The sequence below is a fragment of the Schistocerca serialis genome, chromosome 5, assembly GCF_023864345.2.
Source record: "Schistocerca serialis cubense isolate TAMUIC-IGC-003099 chromosome 5, iqSchSeri2.2, whole genome shotgun sequence".
Lineage (NCBI taxonomy): Eukaryota > Metazoa > Arthropoda > Insecta > Orthoptera > Acrididae > Schistocerca > Schistocerca serialis.
This window is the reverse complement of record NC_064642.1, coordinates 71587975-71609911: the sequence shown is the minus strand read 5'-3', so window position 1 is coordinate 71609911 and position 21937 is coordinate 71587975. Positions and strand designations below refer to the sequence as shown.

At 39.8% G+C, this 21937-nt stretch overlaps 1 protein-coding gene across 1 annotated transcript in view; it reads left to right on the top strand.

Annotated features, from left to right (window-relative positions):
* The window catches only part of LOC126481492 (chromosome-associated kinesin KIF4A), a 295063-nt gene that overhangs the window by 82696 nt on the left and 190430 nt on the right, over positions 1-21937 (top strand). Inside the window, exon 3 of the mRNA XM_050105274.1 lies at positions 12251-12438. Coding sequence (XP_049961231.1) covers positions 12251-12438 — 188 coding nt within the window. The remainder of the gene's footprint in view (positions 1-12250; positions 12439-21937) is intronic.

Here is a 21937-nt window from a genome sequence, read left to right as displayed (position 1 = left end):
TTGAGATGGATCATCATCCATTGGGCTAGCATTGCTCCATGTGTTCCTCGTGGACTAAATTCATCTCCTATGTCACCTCCGCATTGGTCATTCCCAGTTAACCAATAGTTATATTTTATGTGACCAGCTACTCCCATGTGGTTGCAGAGCCTTACAGAAAGTAGCTCTCATCCTGCTGGAATGCCTCTCGTGGTTCTCTATGCAAAGTATAGTCTTCCTGATTCTTTGCCACTTACGATGGGTGACAGCTGCCTCAGTTGGTCCCTCCTTCACTGTGTTTAATTGTGTTTAGATGTGGTTATCCCTTTTCCCCATTGCTCCTAAATTTCTGGTCTAGGAGTAGCACTCAGGTGAGTAATGGGTGCTGTTCCAGTCTTAACACATAGATAGGAATAGATCAGGAATTTGACGTATCCAGTCGCATGCAGCGGCCCCGGGAGACATTCACCTGGCCCTACCTAACTGCGGACCTTATTTTTTTTCACTTCATTTTATTATTGGTGGTCCAGCTGATGACCATGACATACGAGGATTGGAACTGTAATAGTGGCAACTATTTATTTACAGCTCGTACAAAATATACGTGTTTCAAAGTTTTACTGACCTTCATAGTAGTCACTGGCATTGTGTTTAACCTGTTGCCAGTGATGTGGAAGTCTGTCTCTAATCTGCTCGTAGGTTGTGTTCCAAAAATGAACAGCATAGAGACAGAAGTGATGACATTTTCTGCAGGACCTGGCCATCATTTTGCAGGACCATGCTCAAGCAAGTACAGTGCAGGCTGTTACTGATTTGACTGATGGGGCTGCTAAGTGCTTTACCACCTACTGCACTCCCCTGACTTCAGCCCTCGTAAGTTCAACTCAATTTCTAAACTGAAGGAAACGGTTCTCAGCATTCGCTACAGAACTGCTACAAATTCGTCGGGCAATAGACCGCGCCGCTCAAACTGTCAGCACAACTGGCACTGCTAAGAGTATCCTAAGACTTCCACATCACTGGCAGTAGGTTATACACAATGCTGGTGACTACTTTGAAGGTCAGTAAAACTTTGAAACACACATCTATTTTGTACTAGCTGTAAATAAATAGTTGTCACTATTAAAGTTCCAACCCTCATATTTTAGCCTTCTTACAGGTTTCCCACCCAAAAGACATTCTCCACTCGGCAGTAGTTTTCAGCTTTTCAATCGAGTTGAAGTGCTAAATTTCACTCTTCATCTGTTCTGTTCTGCTTTGTTTCAACCTAGTTGATATACTGTTACTTCTCTGTAATCTATTTTTCAGCATGGCATCAGTCTTGCCTTCAGTGCCTCTGTTTTTCTCTCTCTTCATACTCTCACAACCAGTTCAAATTTCTGACAGTTGTCACTAACTCCAACCAAAGTAACTCTTGGTCAAGGGACTGATAACTTTACTGTTCAGTCTCTTAATCCGCAGCCAGCCAACCAACCAACAAATAAATACTTAAATAGTTCCTCTGACCTTGTTAGTATAGAAACTTGGCTGATGGAAGACTTCAGGCAAATGTTGTATCAATTTCAACTACCACAAATTTAAGCAATCAGTGGGCTATGGTGTACAGTATAATTATTGAACTTCTCTGTTGGAAATATTGTGTATTTTTACTAGTGTCACAAAACATACTGAAATGTCTGTCAGTGTTGTATGCCATCATCATCATTTAAGACTGATAATGCCTTTCAGCATTCAGTCTGGAGCATAGTCCCCCGTATAAAATTCCTCCATGATCCCCTATTCAGTGCTAACATTGGTGCCTCTTCTGATGTTAAGCCTATTACTTCAAAATCATTATTAACTGAATCCAGGTACCTTCTCCTTGGTCTACCCAGACTCCTCCTACCCTCTACGACTGAACCCGAGTCTCTTGGGTAACCTTGCTTCTCCCATGCGTGTAACATGACCCCACCATCTAAGCCTGTTTGCCCTGACTGCTACATCTATAGAGTTCATTCCCAGTTTTTCTTTGATTTACTCATTGTGGACACCCTCCTGCCATTGTTCCCATATACTAGTACCTGCAATCATCCTAGCTACCTTCATATCCGTAACCTCAACCTTATTGATAAGGTAACCTGAATCCACACAGCTTTCACTCCCATACAACAAAGTTGGTCGAAAGATTGAACGGTGCACAGATAACTTAGTCTTGGTACTGACTTCCTTCTTGCAGAAGAAAGTAGATCGTAGCTGAGTGCTCACTGCATTAGCTTTGCTACACCTCGCTTCCAGTTCTTTCACTATGTTGCCATCCTGTGAGAATATGCATCCTAAGTACTTGAAACTGTCCACCTGTTCTAACTTTGTTCCTCCTATCTGGCACTCAATCTGTTTATATCTCTTTCCCACTGACATTACTTTAGTTTTGGAGATGCTAATCTTCATATCATAGTCCTTACATTTCTGATCTAGCTCTGAAATATTACTTTGCATATGCGAGACTGCTTATTTTGTGTCACATATCTTAATCTCACTCAGCCAGTCGATTGTTTTCAACATATGATCCATAAATAATATGAACAACAGTGGAGACAGGTTGCAGCCTTGTCTAACTGCTGCCTGACTATCTATGTAAAGACCTTTAATTGCTTGCAAAAGTTTGCCTCCTATTCCATAATCTCGTAGAACAGACAATAACTTCCTCATAGGAACCCGGTCATATGCCTTTTCTAGATCTTTAAAGCATAGATACAATTCCCTGTTCCACTTGTAACACTTCTCCATTATTTGCCATAAGCTAAAGATCTGGTCCTGACAACCTCTAAGAGGCCTAAACCCACACAGATTTTCATCCAATTTGTCCTCAACTAATACTCGCACTATCTGAGAAGATTTTACCCACAATGCTGATTAAAGAGATACCTCTGTGGTTGTTACAATCTTTTCTGTTTCCATGTTTAAAGATTGGTGTGGTTACTGTTTTCTTCTAGTCTGATGGAACCTGTCCCGACTCCCATGCCATTTCAATTATCCTGTGTAGCCATTTAAGACCTGACATTCCATTGTATTTGATGAGTTCAGACTTAATTTCATCCACCCCAGCCGCTTTATTACACTGCAATCTATTGACCATTTTCTCCACTTCAACTGTGATCCTATTTCCATCATCATTCCTATCCCATTGTACATCAAAATCGGAAACATTACTGATCGTATTTTCACTACATTGAGCAACTCTTCAAAATATTCCCTCCATCTGCCCAAGGCATCAACAGGATTCACCAGCAGTTTTCCTGACCTGTCCAAAATGCTTGTCATTTCCTTCTTACATCCCTTTTGAAGACTGCTAATTACACTCCAGAATGGTTTTCCAGCAGCTTAACCCAAAGTCTCCAACCCGTTTCCAAAATCTTCCCAAGATTTCTTCTAGGATGCTGCAATTATCTGTTTGGCTTTTTCTTTCTTCAGCATAACTTTCTCTTTCTACCTGAGTTCTAGTATGTAGCCATTTTTGATACACCTTCTTTTTCCTTTTACAGGCTGCCTTGACTGTGTCATTCCAGCAAGCTGTTTGCTTCATCCTACCTTTACACACTATTGTTCCAAGACATTCTTTAGCCACTTCTAGTACTGTGTCCCTGTAACTTGTCCATTCCTTTTCCAATGACTGTAATTGACCACATTCAACTAACTGGTACCTTTCTGAGATCACTGTTAAGTACTTGTACCTGATTTCCTTATCCTGAAGTTTCTCCACTCTTATCCTCCTACATATGGACCTGACCTCCTGCACTTTCGGCCTCACAATCCCAATTTCACTGCAGATTAAATAATGATCAGTGTCATCAAAGAATCCCCTGAATACACGTGTGTCCCTCACAGCCTTCCCGAATTCCTGATCTGTTATAGTCAATAACAGATCTGGTTCCCCTGCCTTCCCAAGTATACCGGTGAATGTTCTTATGTTTAAAAAAGGAGTTTGTGATTACTAAGCCCAAACTGGCACAGAAATCCAAGAGTTGTTTCCCGTTCCTGTTGGCCTCCATATCCTCTCCAAATTTACCCATAACCTTTTCATACCCTTCTGTACGATTTCCAATCCTGGCGTTAAAATCACCCACGAGCAGAACACTGTCCTTGTCCTTTACTCTAACAACTACATCTCTGAGTGCCTCATAAAAACTATCCATCTTATCTTGATCTGTCCCTTCATAATGCGAATATACTGACACAATCCTAATTTTCTTACTAGACACTGTCAAATCTATCCACATTAGTCTTTCGTTTACATACCTTATTGCAACTACGCTGAGTTCCATTTCTTTCCTGATGTAAAGTGCTACACCCCATTGTGCTATTCCTGCTTTGGATCCTGACAGGTAGACCTTGTATTCTCCCACTTCCTCTTATTTCTCACCCCCTTATCCAAATGTCACTAACAGCTAAAACGTTCAACCCCATCTTACTTGCAGCCTCTGCCAGCTCTACCTTCTTCCCAGAGTAGCCCCCACTGATATTAATAGCTCCCCATCTCGTTATTATTCGTTTGCCAAGTTGTATCTTAGGAGTCCCTGGTTTTGTCAATTAGAGGTAGGACTCCATCACATCCAAAGGTCCGAGGCATATTGGTCTGATTGTTGCCAGCATCATATTTAAAGTACCAGGGAAGCAGGTTGCTAGCCTTACTTGCCCTGGGTCCCATTGAGTTTTACCCCTAACAGTTGAGGGACTAAACTGTGGATTTGGTAGTCTTTGCCGTCTGAGCACAAAGGTGACCATGACTCAGAATATGTCAGAGATGCCCAGCCTTATTCCAAAGTAAATGGTATCCCGACTGTCAGGACCACTTACTTGGCCACTCATACGCTGTCCGCTGCCTATGGTTCATGAACTGGGACATGACAGGAACCCACACCATGAACCACGCCATTCTTAACATTTTTTGTGTTCGACAAAAAACAAAGAAACTCATCTTTCACACCTTCAATCACCTTCACCTTCGGTCACTTTTTTAAATTTTTGTCACCATTTTCAACTTTTTTTACTCTTTTACAAAGAAAATAATTTTTACTTTCATCCAATGATCAAAGTAGATAAAATGTAACACAAGAGGCTTCTGAAATTTGGGATAGATTGTTCCTTTTCGATTTGTTGAGTGATTTTTGTATTCTGTGCAACTGGTATTATTGTCAAACATTCCTCTATTACAACTCCATTTTTTGTTCCAGGCTCTAATTTTTCTGTAGTAATAAAACTGCTGCTGTAATTCTTTGGTAAATGTTGAAAATAAAATTCTTGAGATGGGAAAATGGAAATTCTGTAGTGACTAGTTGAAGACAGCTTGAAAAGTAAATCTCATCATGAGGGAATCGGGAAGAGTTAATGAAAGTGGACTTGTTACAGTATATGTTCTTGCTCTTTTTTTGAAACAAAAGTTTTTATTTATATGTGATGACAAAATATCCATACTTTTAGTGTGGTTGCACACCAAGCTAATATCCTGTGGGTATCTGAAATGGCAGGTGAGGGGTTCATGGGTAGGTGATGCTAAGCCAGTAGTGTGTAACAGGTTGGGTATTTGGGTCAGATGGAAAGCATGCTTGGATGGTAGAGGCAGTTAAGGAAACCGCTTGTGTTACGTGGGAAATCTTGAGTTTGAGTGCCAGTCTGGCCCATATTTTCCCGTGTTACCATTGATTCATTTTGATGATCAAACACAGCTAATGTCATTGAAAACCTTTGGTAAGCTTTTCGGGCAGTTTTTCACCATCTGCTTTTAACAAATCATAAAAACAACTTAGTTCCTAAGTATAGACCATATCAGTTAAATTTAGAACTTTCAGATCATACACAACCTTAAACTTCAGTATGTGTGCCAACAGTACAGATTGTTCCACCACTGTGCAATTGATGGACAATGAAATCACCAATTTCCAATTACTCTCTGGGTTTGTCAAATGAGATTTGTAATGTTTTTAAGATGGTGATCCCTGATAAGTGTTCCTGAACATTTTTCACTTTCATCTAAGAAAATGACATCTAATAATCGACTGGCACCTAATTTCCAGAAACATGTAAAAAGCAACATATTCATCGCAACATATTCATCGCAACATATTCATCGCAACATATTCATCGCAACATATTCATCGCAACATATTCATCGCAACATATTCATCGCAACATATTCATCGCAACATATTCATCGCAACATATTCATCGCAACATATTCATCGCAACATATTCATCGCAACATATTCATCGCAACATATTCATCGCAACATATTCATCGCAACATATTCATCGCAACATATTCATCGCAACATATTCATCGCAACATATTCATCGCAACATATTCATCGCAACATATTCATCGCAACATATTCATCGCAACATATTCATCGCAACATATTCATCGCAACATATTCATCGCAACATATTCATCGCAACATATTCATCGCAACATATTCATCGCAACATATTCATCGCAACATATTCATCGCAACATATTCATCGCAACATATTCATCGCAACATATTCATCGCAACATATTCATCGCAACATATTCATCGCATTACACATTGAGTTTTGATGAAACTACCAGAATGGAAGATAAAAAAAAGAATTGCAAACAACCATTACATTTTGCTCAGAGAGTAAGTAAGTATTGCATAACAATGTGTACCTAAAAACTTTTTTATTAAAGCAGATGGTAAAATGTTGCATCAGAAATTATGTGAAGCACTTTGACGCAAACTTGTCCCTAAATAAATGCCCCATTCTGGCATCAGACAGATCTAATCTCAATAAAACTGTTAAGGCTTTTAGATAGTGATCCAGAAGACCCAAGGCATGCAACTTATAAACATTGGAACTTCCAGTATCCCTACAGTGCACAGTGCCTATGTAAAGGCCTTGGAGTGTATAGGTGAAGAAGCATCTGGATGTCTGGTCAGTATTTACCCTTATTTAATAGTTGGCCTGTTCACTGGGAAGAATATGAAGAATTCAATCGAAGTTCAGAATTCAATCAAAGTTTAACATTCCACATTACAAGTCTTTGAGGCATACAGTCACCAGGTGGTTTACTTCAGGACCTTCAGCCAACTAGATTTTGAAACAGCGGGATGGTATTCAGTGTTACTTTCTTAAGCGTATACTTCTAAAAAAAAAAAAAATTTCTACCACTGTTCGGTTCAAATCCTACAGTGCCATTTTGAATACTTAAAAAAAACCTTCAATGAAAGCAGCTTGCAGATGTGATGGAAAGACATGCTTATCAAGTGCACTGCTGACAAGTATTAGATTTTTGCCTCCAAAGAAAGAATAAAGAGCAGAAGATGCAGTGACATGTTAAAGGTTGCAAACACAATGCTATTTGATTTCCTGCAAGATTACTTATTAGATGAATGGAATGTGAAGACAAGACCCAGCTTTAGATACATCTTCATCTACACACTGCAAACCACTGTGATGTCCACAGCAAAGGGTATGTCCCATTGCGCCAGTTATTAGGGTTTCTTCTTATTCCATTCATGCATGGAGTGCGAGAAGAACGGTGTCTGAATGTCTTTGTGCGTGCAGTAATTATTCTAATCTTATCCCCAAGATCACTGTGTGAGTGATACACAGGTGTTTGTAGTATATCCCTAGAGCAATCATTTAAAGCCAGTTCTTGAAATTTTGTTAGTAGACTTTCTCAGGCTAGTTTATGTTTGTCTTCAAGAGTTTTGCAGATCAATTCCTTCAGTAACTCTGTGTGACAGTCCCATGGATTAAACAAATCTGTGGCCATTTGTGCTGCCCTTCTCTGTACATGTTCAATATCCCCTGTTAGTACTTTCTGTTATGGGTCCCACATGCTAGGATGAGTTGCACGAGTGATTTGTAAGCAATCTTTTCTGTCGACTGTTTGCACTTCCCCCATCTTCTACCAATAAACCGAAGTCTATCTCCTGCTTTATCCACGACTGAGCCTATGTGATCATTCTATTTCATATCCCTACTATATTACAGCCTGGTATTTGTATGACTTGGCCGATTCCAATAGTGACTCATTGATATTGTAGCCATAGGATAGATAACAAAGTTAATGACAATTACTGGTAGGAGCACATCTCAGAGAGACTAATCATCCATAGTCAAAGTATCAAAATGTTTCAAACTGGTTAAGGCTTCTCTTACATTGTCTTATGGAAATGGGGACATAAAGAAAGATATTCCATTTTGAAGCATACATTAGGAGAAGACAAGGCAGCAATGATAAAGAGAGTTTGAAGCTGTGTTTTGAGTGTGAGGGATGCTTTGGGACACTGCCCTAATTTTCTCTGTGTGTCGATTGACTCACAGCTTTTTAAGTATGGACAGCAAGCACATGCAAATTACAGGGATTACAGGGAAGAATATGAAAGGAAGAATTCTTGAATTATAAGAAAAGCAAAAAGAGGAACAAAACCAAAATTATCTTGAAATGGTGATTAAAGATTGATAACATGAAAAAATCAGTTAAGAGACAACTGCTGTGAAAGAAAAGGGAAAAAAAAGATATCTAAGAAGCCATGAGAACTCTCTCAAACTTCAGCTAAACTGAAGAAAGCTCTTAAGAAATATTTAAAGTCAGCAAAATTGGCCCAAGGTATGCTTGAGAGTGCACAAAAACGTAGAAGAGTGAAAGAGAGTGAGTTGGAAACCATTCAGGAATATCTTGAGAAAAGGACATCAAGTATTATGACTTCATTTTTTGGCTATGATTCATAAGAAATAGTAATCCAGAAATATTTTGTTGATCGTTTACCAGTACTGAAGTGCAGAAAGTCATTAGTTGTAAGGATGTGATGTAGATTTTGTTTGTGATTATTATTACCAATATTGAATTACAAATATACCTGCATATTTTAATAAATTTGCACGAAGGAAAAAAATAGCCATACCCCATCCAAGATTGTAATAGAAAAATTTATTATTGTCTTAACTACCCTTTTTGTTATCAAAATTGAAGACAGTTCATTTATGACATATCTGTTTATTTAAATAATTTGTCAAATTTCGTGACAGCTTTTTAAAATAACTTCTATTCAACTTTTTCAAATATTTTTTCACATTTTTGTGTTCCACCAAGACACCTCAACCCGAGCACAGCATTGATTTAGATTTTGTAACACAGCATCAAAAAGGCATAAACGGGGAATACTGCTTTGGCCGAAAGTTCAGTATGTAACAGTGTTTCGTTGCGCCTTTCTGCAACTCATTGTCATCTTCATGTAGCAATCTGTCCTTCATAATTTTTAATGTTCTAACCCCGACCTTCCATTGTTTGCAAAGTTACGTTAATGTATGTACTGCTTGAGTTACAGAATTTAGAGATGGATCCCATGTCTACGTGGAAATAAGTGAGACTGTTACTGATGTCGGGGGAAAATGAGTAAAATTAACTTAACAATAGAAGGAAAAGATAAGATTCCTACTTACTGTAGAGATGGCACATTAAATTGCAGGCAAGCACATTGAAGATATGCTTACACATTAGCTTTTGGCCAAAGCCTGTGTCAGAAAAGGCAGCAGCACCACACACACACACACACACACACACACACACACAGAGAGAGAGAGAGAGAGAGAGAGAGAGAGAGAGAGAGAGAGAGAGAGAGAGAGAGAGAGAGACTGCCCGACCGACCATCATCTCAAATAGCTGACGGAGTACATACATTAATGTAACTTTGCAAAAAAGGAAAGTCTGGGTTAGAATATTGAAAATTATGAAGGATAGATGTCTTTCTGTTGTGCCTGTATGCAACTTAACATGTCATCTTTACAGTAAGTAGCAATCTCTCTCCCTTATGTTGTTGATATTCCAAGTTGGAGTTCCCATTGTTTAAAATTAAAGAGTGACAGGCTTAAATGGAATTCTTAAACAACTGGATGCTAATGCTATATTTCTTGAAAACTCGCATCTATTAGTCCAATGACTTTTAAATAAAACTAATTAGATATGATGAAAGTAATGTAATTGTAATGATTAGAGATTGTAAGTGGAAATTTTTATTATGATTAGGAAAATAGAAGTCCTGTGGCCATAGTAATCCAGGAAAATTAATGTATTTAACTTTAATAAAAGTTTGTGAAAAGTAAACACATTATTGGAAGTAAGTTTCAGAACAACCTTTTTAAAAAATGAGTAAACAGGATTGGATTATAATGAGTAATGTAGCCTTTAGACAGCACTTAGCACAAATTATGCTATTAATAAACCTCTTTCAGCTTTCATTAAGCAGTATTTTGTGTTTTTAAGGACACATATTTTTGTGTTATGCTAATATGCTGGTGTATGTTCTAACTAGCTTAAGAACATATTTAGTATTAAAAAAAATTGGAGGGGCATGATACTCAAATGCTCAAACAACTGATAATTCGTTAAGTAACAACACTATATGAGCTAGTGAGTCGGCCAGAGTGGCAGAGCGGTTCTAGGCGCTACAGTCTGGAACTGCGCGACCGCTATGGTCGCAGGTTCGAATCCTGCTTCAGGCATAGATGTGTGTGATGTCCTTAGGTTAGTTAGGTTTAAGTAGTTCTAAGTTCTAGGGGACTGATGACCTCAGCAGTTTAGTCCCATAGTGTTCAGAGCCATTTGAACCATTTTTTTTTTGAGCTAGTGATATTAATCTGTTGGTTGTCTCCCCCACACGTATCTTATTCATTTCCTTCCATTAATACTGCAAGTGGGGCTACCACTTTATCTTGATTTTTGCAGCTACCTGTTTTTTCCCTGTGTTCCACTGTTCTTGTCCAGGGCTTCTGATGTCAATCAAAACCATTGAAATACATGCATTTATTATAGTAACGTAATAAAAAGACACTCAGTCCCATGTATAGAAAGTGTTGAGATGTAGCTGAACACTTTAAACTTAAAATAAACCAATCCGTGTGTCATTGCACCCCCTCTGGCCTAATTGCAAACAGTGATTTGGTTGGCAAGCTGACCCACAACTGTTACAACTGTCCTTGATATCCCGCGTGCTGGCATTGGACTGGGGTGGAGTAGACATCAGAGCTGGCCCTCACATGTTCTATCAGGGACGGATCTGGAGATCTTGCTGGCTACTGGTGTACTTAGACATAATGCAGACAGATCATAGACACACGGGCCATGAGTGAACAAGCATTGTTCTATTGAAAAATTGCATAAAAACAGTGTTGCATGAGAGGTGACATACATGGACACTGGATGACAAAGATGTAAATTGTGCATCAGAATTCCCTCATTCACTACCAGCCATAAACTAAAGTCATACCTGACGGCTCTCCATGCCCCGATGCCAAAAGTAGCACTGCTGTGCCTCTCCAAAACATTGGAAGAATTGGAACTCTCCCCAGATTCCTGCCATACTCACTGTGAATGGTCATCCGGGATAGTGCAGAATCATAATTTGTCACTGAACACAGTGTGATGCTATTCATTAGCAGTCCATGCTTCCTGATCACGGCATCACTCCAAATGCAACTGTTTGTTTTGTGGCATTAACGACAGCCTGCATATGGGTCAGTAATTCCAATTGCTGCCAGTTTGCGACTAGTGGTATGGGTTGACACTGAATGATGATGGGAGTAAATTATTTGTTCTCGAGTGACAGCACCAGATGTAATGAAGTTACAATGCGTTTGGTGTACGATATGACAATCATGGTCTTTAGTAGTCAGTCGTGGTTGATTGGAACCTTTATCACGAATGTTCTTGCCCTTGTATTTGCATGCAGTCTGACACTGGGCCACTGTCACATCAGAATGCCCCCACAAACCTAGATTTTGTAAGATTCAGCAAGCCAGCCTAATGGAGACCACACGGAGACCCCTTTTTCAAACTCTGTCTGGTGCTGATAACGCCATTTCACATAAATTTGCTGCATCTCCATGTCCTTCGATCATCACTGAACATCTTGCGCTGTTCATGCCCCTCATAAGCCCTACCAGTCGTGGTAATGACAGTAAAGGTGAATAAAATTACTGCATGCTGGAGGCCATTGTACCTATCACTGAGAACTGAACTCTGATCATATACATACCTACAGGTGGTATGTGCGTATGTTACATTGACAGCCAACCATGTCTTCATGGTGCTCCATTTTTGTTTTGGGGGAGTGTATTTATGCCTGTTAGCATCTCAACTTCCTCTTCACAGCAAGTAATTATTACTTATTCTATTATTTCTATTCCACTTGGAAGTTTCTGTTGCTGTTTTTGCTTAGATTTTTGTATAGCATGTACATTAACATAATAACTTTTGTTTCAACAGGTTATAATGTAACTATATTAGCATATGGCCAGACTGGCTCTGGGAAAACATACTCAATGGGAACTTGTTATAATCCACATGTGCCAGAAAATGAAATGGGTGTCATACCAAGAGCAATTAAAGATATCTTTCAAGGAATGGAAAAACGAAATGACTGGCAGTTCAGAGTAACTGTCTCTTTTATGGAGGTGAGAGGTTTCCTTTAATTTAATCGCTTGCATGTTCCATACATCATAATTGCAGTTGCTTGCTATGACATGGAACAAGTCTGTTTTACAATTATATTGCACTTTCCCAGTAAAATTGTGGAAACATGCTGACCATTTACAAAAATTTTTTAATCCAGTAGTCTCTCTCTCTCTCTCTCTCTCTCTCTCTCTCTCTCTCTCTCTCTCTCTCTCTCTCTCTCTCTCTCTCTCTCTCTCTCTCTCTCTCTCCTCCCCCCCCCCCCCCCCCCCCCTACACACACACACATACACACACACCAGGTGCTGCATATTAATTGGCTGTTTGAATAATTGTAAAGGACTTACTCAAAGAAAATATGAAATGAACATTTGTAACTTATTTTGTTGCATATTTTCCATTCTCACCAACTTTTTTCGCTTCTTACATCTTTCTACTTCCATGAAAGATTTCATTTCCTTATTTTTGAGACCCATTACTGAATGTTTCGGATTTGGTGAAAAAGTACTCGTGGAACACATTTAATTAAAGGTTTGTTGGCGTGTATTTTGATTATTACAAAATAGTAAGAGACTTATATGCCGTGCAACACCTTATGTGAGCCGTTATGCAATAGTCATTTTGAAAATTTGTGTTATCTCATAGACAATAAATATTTTTAATCATCTGTAAAGAACTGCTTTATTTTACTCGTCTTTTATAGAATTTTCTGAAGCATTAACTTCGCTTTCCAGTTGAATCTCTTTCTTGGTTATGTTCTCAAAGTGACAAAATGCTTCCAGGCACTTTAAATAAGTTTTCATGCTATTTGTGGAGATAATGGTTCTCAGGGGTGTACTTCACGATAATATAGGCCATGTATGGTCTGATTATTTTCCCCAGAACAACTCATATTACTTCTGAACTGTGGATGAGAAGAATGCAATTCAACGTAGTCTTTAAGTTATGTAAATCACACACAGTTCTGCTACCAATCGCATAAACATTGTAGGATTAGACTATAAATCTGTTCACCTGTCCCTGTAATCAGCAGTTATTACTCCTGGAGGTGTGGTAACATGACTCTAAGTACAATGTAAACATAACCTGTGTGGTTTGACAGCTGCCACTTTCAATTTCCCCTCACCATGAAGTTTTGGCTGATAGCGAACGAGCAGCTTTAATTGTGGCTGGTGCGTAGAACATAATGGCTGACACCACGATATATGCCTGCGACCGTATTGGACATGGAGGTATACCAACTCACTTTGAGAATACCACTGCAACGCGTTTGTAACATTCCCTCAAAAGGCACACGAAAACCCGCAGCTGCAGAAGCAGTAATTTGAAAGAAAGATAGTTTAAGTAAAAGAAAAATTCTTGTAACTGATTGTGGGTCAACAAAGCTATGTTGAAAGTTAATAATTCACTTCAAGCAATTTTATTTATGTAGTGAAAGTTGAGAAAGAAAATAGTTTTATAATTCAAAAACAGTTTTACAGTTTGAACTGTGAAATTTTGTTAAATATTTAACTGTGGAGACTTCACGTGCAATGCAACTTACCTGTTGGTTGTTGAAGAGGCATGGCGGCATGTTGAGGTGATAGTGTGACTGGTTATGTTGCAGCCGAAATTGTTACAGCAGCTCTGTTAAACATATTTCCATGCCAAAGTATGGTGAAGTCCCTTCTTGTTTGGGCTACAAAGTCATCAGCAGTGACGTTTAACAGGCCACTGGCTGAATAAATGTAATTGTTAGTGATTATCCACAGGTTCAGCATGTGCACATTCATTACTCAGTATACACACTTAGTTCCTGTTTTGGTACGTTGTACAGTGTTTGTGATAATTTCTAGCAGTGATATAACTGTAGTCATGTTTGCATATGACTACCATTATCGCGATCTCACAGTCGGCATTACCATTCTTACTCCTGATCCAGAATTGCAAGTATGTTCATTGCAACAGTTACACCTTCAAACACACTATTCATTAAGAAGACATATATTACACAGTTTTATGTAACTTGGGCTCTCACAGTGCAATTAAATGTAAAAGCAGTTTATCCAGATGGTGTCAATAATTAAAATGTCTACTTGCATAAGCATTTTCAGTACCAATTGAGACAAGCCATTTAGTAGACCTCAAACTGCGCGATCTTTCTGTTCATAATGTTCTCTTCAACTTTAATTGTGTAATGTGACGGTAAACCCAGTCATTAGTTGTTACATTCCACCATTCACTGTCTTGGCAAGTTTTTGCAACTCACATCAACAGTGCGCATCCCACTGTTCCGTCACCCACACTCGCACCCCCTCCATGCCTGTGCCTGTACGATTTACTTAGCAGTTCTTCATATCTCAGTTAATACAGGGTATACATAAAGTCCGGGAACACTTTCTATTATTTATTGCACAAGAACCAAATATTGTACAGATATCATACATACGCCATTTTGAAGAGAAATCCTGGAAGGGTTTTTTCCTTGTATACCGCCGCAGTGTAGTATGGTAATTTGCTGATAGTCAGCGCTAGTTGGAAACATGGCGAGTTCAGGTGCAGAGTGAACTTTGTGTGTGTTTGAGTTCGACAAAAACAAGTGTGGTACAGCTGTTCAACGGATGTTTAGAACCAAGTATGGTAGGAAGCCACCAACGAGGAAGGTCATTTACCAATGGCACAACAAATTCATTATGATAGGTTGCTTGTGTCCAGCAAAGAGAAGCAGGCGTCCCAGTGTGAGTGAAGTGAATGTAGAGCACGTACGAGAGACATTCATAAGTTAAAATTACCAAATATGCAGCAACCAGTCGCAAAATCGTGTTTTATTTATGCACTTTTGCAAACTGATTTCAACTGATTAACAGTGATCATCGGTGCTTTCAACCAATATGTGCCCTTAGTAGTAATACTGTCTTAAGCAGAGGTCAAACATAACTTTATTACTTTATTCATTACGTTACAAGTAAGACTGTAGCATATACGACCTGTGGTGCTTTTTCTGCTTGCTTAACTTTTCTTTTGTTTCCATTCAAAATATGGAAATCCTAAATGGGGACAAGCAGAATGTATAATGTTATAAAATTTGTGTAGTGGTGGCATTCAAGATTATGGATTTATGTTGTAGAGAGCAGCATTTGTGATGTCCAGCAACAATTAATGAAAAACTCCAGTTAAATTATATTCAGCAGCATGTCAAAAATGTGATGCCTGCCAAGAATAATTAACTGCATTGTGGCAACAGTATAGTGAGACAGCAGTTTCTAGGCAGTCACAGTCATCTTAAAGTTCAAAAAGTGGAAATGAATTTTAGCAATTCTAGTGTGTGGTATTTCCTCTTCAGAGCTCAACAATCACATTAGGAAATTATATACAGAAAAGGCTCTTCTTGATTTATACTTTAATGAAGTTACACCTGTAGCCTGTGTCTGGTGAAAGTTCACAAATCAGACGAGTACTAGCTTATGATCGGATGTGTCTTGTTCTAGATGAAACCACTGACAGGCAAAATAGATAAGTATTGAATATTTTAGTAGTGGGACACCATAATCGGGGATCTGGGAAAAACCCAGGAACTTTTTCATCCAGGAGAAAGCCAAGAAAAACCCTTGAATTTTTAGAATTCCAAGAATTTTTTCTTGTTTTAGTTTTCAGTTAGATTTTTGTAATTTTGACTGGTAAGAAACAATACTCTAACAAAGGATATTACTGTATCCCACTACTGCAGAATAATATTTCAGCAATAAAACATTAATGAGAAAAAAAGAAACGAAAATAAAACTTAAGTCGCAAAGGAAATGTGCCATATACGAGAAAAAAACTCAGTACTCATACAAGTGTCTACCAACAGCAAAATGTGTCAAAGGCTTTAGGAACACTGTGCAATGCTTCATAACAACAAATTGCCTCCGATGAGCGTGACGTCACAACTGTTTACATGAGATTCGTTTGAGCAGTTGCGAGCAGGCTCATGCACATGTACAGTTGAGTTGCACATGTGTAGTACCTTCTCCTGTTCCTGGCTACAGAAGTGTGGCTGTTAGCTGTATAAGCAGTAGCAGCAAGATGCTTAACGGAAAAATTATACTGGCGTGCACAAGCTTACAGATTCAATGGGGGCAAACCTGGATGTCTGCCCCGGGTGGCAAGAATTCATATTCTTGAGGAAAAAGCCTTGTTTCACAAAGCACCTAGTATCCAGCGCACGTTGGTCTATCGATTATTCATACGATTTTGAAACGCATCCCTATTGCTTTTTGAACGTTTGTGACATATTCCAAGTTTGTTTCTGAATGGATCATAAGTTGATTTTGCCAGGGGAATCCCCATCGCGTCTAGAAATAAAATTTCCTGCAGACAGTCAGGGAGGGGGCTATATGAGCTGAGCAGAATAAAGCCGAACGAGTGAATGTCAGTCGCTGTTTGTTTAAGTGATTGACTGCGTTTGTGAATGATCAGCATTGTTATAATTACCAGCGAAATCCGTAGATTCAGACTACAAGAGTGAAAATAAACTACTAACAGGAATAACAGGTAAGAAAGATTACGTATTATCTTCTTGTTGTTTTCAAGAAAATCAAATTTTGATAGAAAATTTTTTGCCAGACCGCCACACTAGTAATGGCCAGTTCTACAGACCCCGCTAGCAGCCACCAAAGTTCTATTCTGGGAGTAACGCGGAAAACGTGTTGTACGAACACATAATAACGCCTAACTGGAGAATAAACACAGGATAACTAAGCAGTTGATTGTGGCAGGGTTAGTGAAATTAACCAGAGAATAAGTTTTGACACTGGCAGGAATAGTTGCAGAATTAGTGATGACAAGATTGTTTGTTAGAACGAGAAAGGAGAAGAAACGGGGACATTACACAAATTTATATAAAAATTTTGTACTATTACTTTTCGATCTCGTGCTTGAGAAGCTGGAGCGTATGAATGAAATGTGGAACTATTTCCGAACACAAAGCTTTTTGCTTGCAGTAGGCCAAATAGGCATGTGATATTGGTACTTCCTGAATTATATTCTGTTGTGGTACCCCCAAAGGCCTCCCATCTCTGGCTGTAACCCTTCTTTCCATTAGTCCCTATACCAGTTCCAAACTGAACAATCATTGCCCTCACCCACCTAATCCTTCACCTATACATCAACTCAGCCAATGAACACACCCGTCAACTCCTATCCTTAATTGTTGTTGTTGTTGTTGTTGTTGTTGTTGTTGTTGTTGTCTTCAGTCCTGAGACTGGTTTGATGCAGCTCTCCATGCTACTCTATCCTGTGCAAGCTTCTTCATCTCCCAGTACCTACTGCAACCTACATCCTTCTGAATCTGCTTAGTGTATTCATCTCTTGGTCTCCCTCTACGATTTTTACCCTCCACGCGGCCTTCCAATGCTAAATTTGTGATCCCTTGATGCCTCAAAACATGTCCTACCAACCGATCCCTTCTTCTAGTCAAGTTGTGCCACAAACTTCTCTTCTCACCAATCCTATTCAATACCTCCTCATTAGTTATGTGATCTACCCATCTAATCTTCAGCATTCTTCTGTAGCACCACATTTTGAAAGCTTCTATACTCTTCTTGTCCAAACTATTTACTGTCCATGTTTCACTTCCATACATGGCTACACTCCATACAAGTACTTTCAGAAACGACTTCCTGACACTTAAATCTATACTCGATGTTATCAAATTTCTCTTCTTCAGAAACGATTTCCTTGCCATTGCCAGTCTACATTTTATATCCTCTCTACTTCGACCATCATCAGTTATTTTACTCCCCAAATAGCAAAACTCCTTTACTACTTTAAGTGTCTCATTTCCTAATCTAATTCCCTCAGCATCACCCGACTTAATTCGACTACATTCCATTATCCTCGTTTTGCTTTTGTTGATGTTCATCTTATATCCTCCTTTCAAGACACTGTTCATTCCGTTCAACTGCTCTTCCAAGTCCTTTGCTGTCTCTGACAGAATTACAATGTCATCGGCGAACCTCAAAGTTTTTACTTCTTCTCCATGAATTTTAATACCTACTCCGAATTTTTCTTTTGTTTCCTTTACTGCTTGCTCAATATACAGATTGAATAACATCGGGGAGAGGCTACAACCCTGTCTCACTCCTTTCCCAACCACTGCTTCCCTTTCATGCCCCTCGACTCATATAACTGCCCTCTGGTTTCTGTACAAATTGTAAATAGCCTTTCGCTCCCTGTATTTTACCCCTGCCACCTTCAGAATTTGAAAGAGAGTATTCCAGTTAACATTGTCAAAAGCTTTCTCTAAGTCTACAAATGCCAGAAACGTAGGTTTGCCTTTTCTTAATCTTTCTTCTAAGATAAGTCGTAAGGTTAGTATTGCCTCACGTGTCCCAACATTTCTATGGAATCCAAACTGATCTTCCCCGAGGTCCGCTTCTACCAGTTTTTCCATTCGTCCTTAAAGAATTCGCGTTAGTATTTTGCAGCTGTGACTTATTGAACTGATAGTTGGGTAATTTTCACATCTGTCAACACCTGCTTTCTTTGGGATTGGAATTATTATATTCTTCTTGAAGTCTGAGGGTATTTCGCCTGTCTCATACATCTTGCTCACCAGATGGTAGAGTTTTGTCATGACTGGCTCTCCCAAAGCCATCAGTAGTTCTAATGGAATGTTGTCTACTCCCGGGCCCTTGTTTCGACTCAGGTCTTTCAGTGCTCTGTCAAAATCTTCACGCAGTATCTTATCTCCCATTTCGTCTTCATCTACATCCTCTTCCATTTCCATAATATTGTCCTCAAGTACATCGCCCTTGTATAAACCCTCTATATACTCCTTCCACCTTTCTGCCTTCCCTTCTTTGCTTAGAACTGGGTTGCCATCTGAGCTCTTGATATTCGTACAAGTGGTTCTCTTCTCTCCAAAGGTCTCTTTAATTTTCCTGTAGGCAGTATCTATCTTACCCCTAGTGAGACAAGCCTCTACATCCTTACATTTGTCCTCTAGCCAGCCCTGCTTAGCCATTTTGCACTTCCTGTCGATCTCATTTTTGAGACGTTTGTATTCCTTTTTGCCTGCTTCATTTACTGCATTTTTATATTTTCTCCTTTCATCAATTAAATTCAATATTTCTTCTGTTACCCAAGGATTTCTATTACCCCTCATCTTCTTACCTACTTGATCCTCTGCTACCTTCACTATTTCATCCCTCAGAGCTACCCATTCGTCTTCTACTGTATTTCTTTCCCCAATTCCTGTCAATTGCTCCCTTATGCTCTCCCTCAAACTCTCTACAACCTCTGGGTCTTTCAGTTTATCCAGGTCCCATCTCCTTAAATTCCCACCTTTTTGCAGTTTCTTCAGTTTCAATATGCAGTTCATAACCAATAGATTGTGGTCAGAATCCACATCTGCCCCTGGAAATGTCTTAAAATTTAAAACCTGGTTCCTAAATCTCTGTCTTACCATTATATAATCTATCTGATACCTTTTAGTATCTCCAGGATTCTTCCAGGTATACAACCTTCTTTTATGATTCTTGAACCAAGTGTTAGCTATGATTAAGTTATGCTCTGTGCAAAATTCTACAAGGCGGCTTCCTCTTTCATTTCTTCCCCCCAATCCATATTCACCTACTATGTTTCCTTCTCTCCCTTTTCCTACTGACGAATTCCAGTCACCCATGACTATTAAATTTTCGTCTCCCTTCACTACCTGAATAATTTCTTTTATCTCGTCATACATTTCATCAATTTCTTCATCTGCAGAGCTAGTTGGCATATAAACTTGTACTACTGTAGTAGGCATGGGCTTTGTGTCTATCTTGGCCACAATAATGTGTTCACTATGCTGTTTGTAGTAGCTTACCCGCACACCTATCCTTAATAAAAGTCCTCAATCTTTCCTCTCCCACATCCACACCGGCTGTTCAGAGCATCCTCCAACAGGCCAACCGCAAATTAGAACAGCATGCCACCCTTCACCTCAAAAAACTAGCCAATCTCCTGGTTTCCCACCTCCGGAAAGGCAACTCACTCACCCTTCACAACCTTTCCAGCAAACCTCAACCCCCTCTCATTGCACACACTCAGTCTCTCCCATCTACTCAATCTCCCACTTCCAGCTCCACTCACCCCAAAACCTCAAAATTCTAACCAACACAATCTGGAACCACAACACCCTAATTCAGTAGTTAACCTTTCCTCCAAACCTCTCTCCCAATCCGAAACCTCTGTCCTATCCAAAGGCCTCACCTTCAGCCCTACTCCCAGATTAAATCAAACAGCCCTCGTCAAAGATTTACTGTCCTACACTCGTACTCTCTGCTGGAAATATCACTTTGCCACGAAGAAAAATAATCCTAATCCTACCCCTAATGATCCAACTCTCCAAGACACTATCCAAATTGAACCCTGCCTGGAACAGTTCCGTCCTCCGTCACAGTGGGACCCACCTCCTCTTCCTCAAAATCACCCTCTCCAAACCTTCCAGGAATTTCTGACTTCCAGCCTTGCCTTTCAATCCTTCTTCAAAAACCTTAATCCTACTCCCAACATCACCACTGCTGAATCCGAGGCTATCCGTAGTCTGAAGGCTGACCGATCCATTGTCATTCTTCCGGCGGACAAGGGTTCCACGACCGTGATACTTAACCGTCGGGAGTATGTGGCTGAGGGACAAATTCAGCTTTCAGACAACACTACATACAAAGTTTGCCAAGGTAATCCCATTCCTGGTGTCCAGGCAGAGCTTCAAGGAATCCTCAGAACCTTAGGCCCCCTACAAAACCTTCCACCTGACTCCATCAACCTCCTGACCCCACCGACACCCCGCACCCCTACCTTCTACCTTCTTCCTAAAATTCACAAACCCAATCATCCCGACCGTCCCATTGTAGATGGTTACCAAGCCCCCACAGAACGTATCTCTGCCTACGTAGATCAACACCTTCAACCCATTACATGCAGTCTCCCATCCTTCATCAAAGACACCAACCACTTTCTCGAACGCCTGGAATCCTTACCCAATGTGTTACCCCCAGAAACCATCCTTGTAACCATTGATGCCACTTCCTTATACACAAATATTCCGCACGTCCAGGGCCTCGCTGCGATGGAGCACCTCGTTTCACGCCGATCACCTGCCACCCTACCTAAAACCTCTTTCCTCATTACCTTAGCCAGCTTCATCCTAACTCATAACTTCTTTACTTTCGAAGGCCAGACATACCAACAATTAAAGGGAACAGCCATGGGTACCAGGATGGCCCCCTCATACGCCAACCTATTTATGGGTTGCTTAGAGGAAGCCTTCTTGGTTACCCAGGGCTGCCAACCCAAAGTTTGGTACAGATTGATTGATGACATCATCATGATCTGGACTCATAGTATAAGAACTCCAGAATTTATTCTCAAACCTCAACTCCTTTGGTTCCATCAGATTCACCTGGTCCTACTCCAAATACCATGCCACTTTCCTTGACGTTGACCTCCATCTGTCCAATGGCCAGCTTCACACGTGCATCCACATCAAACCCACCA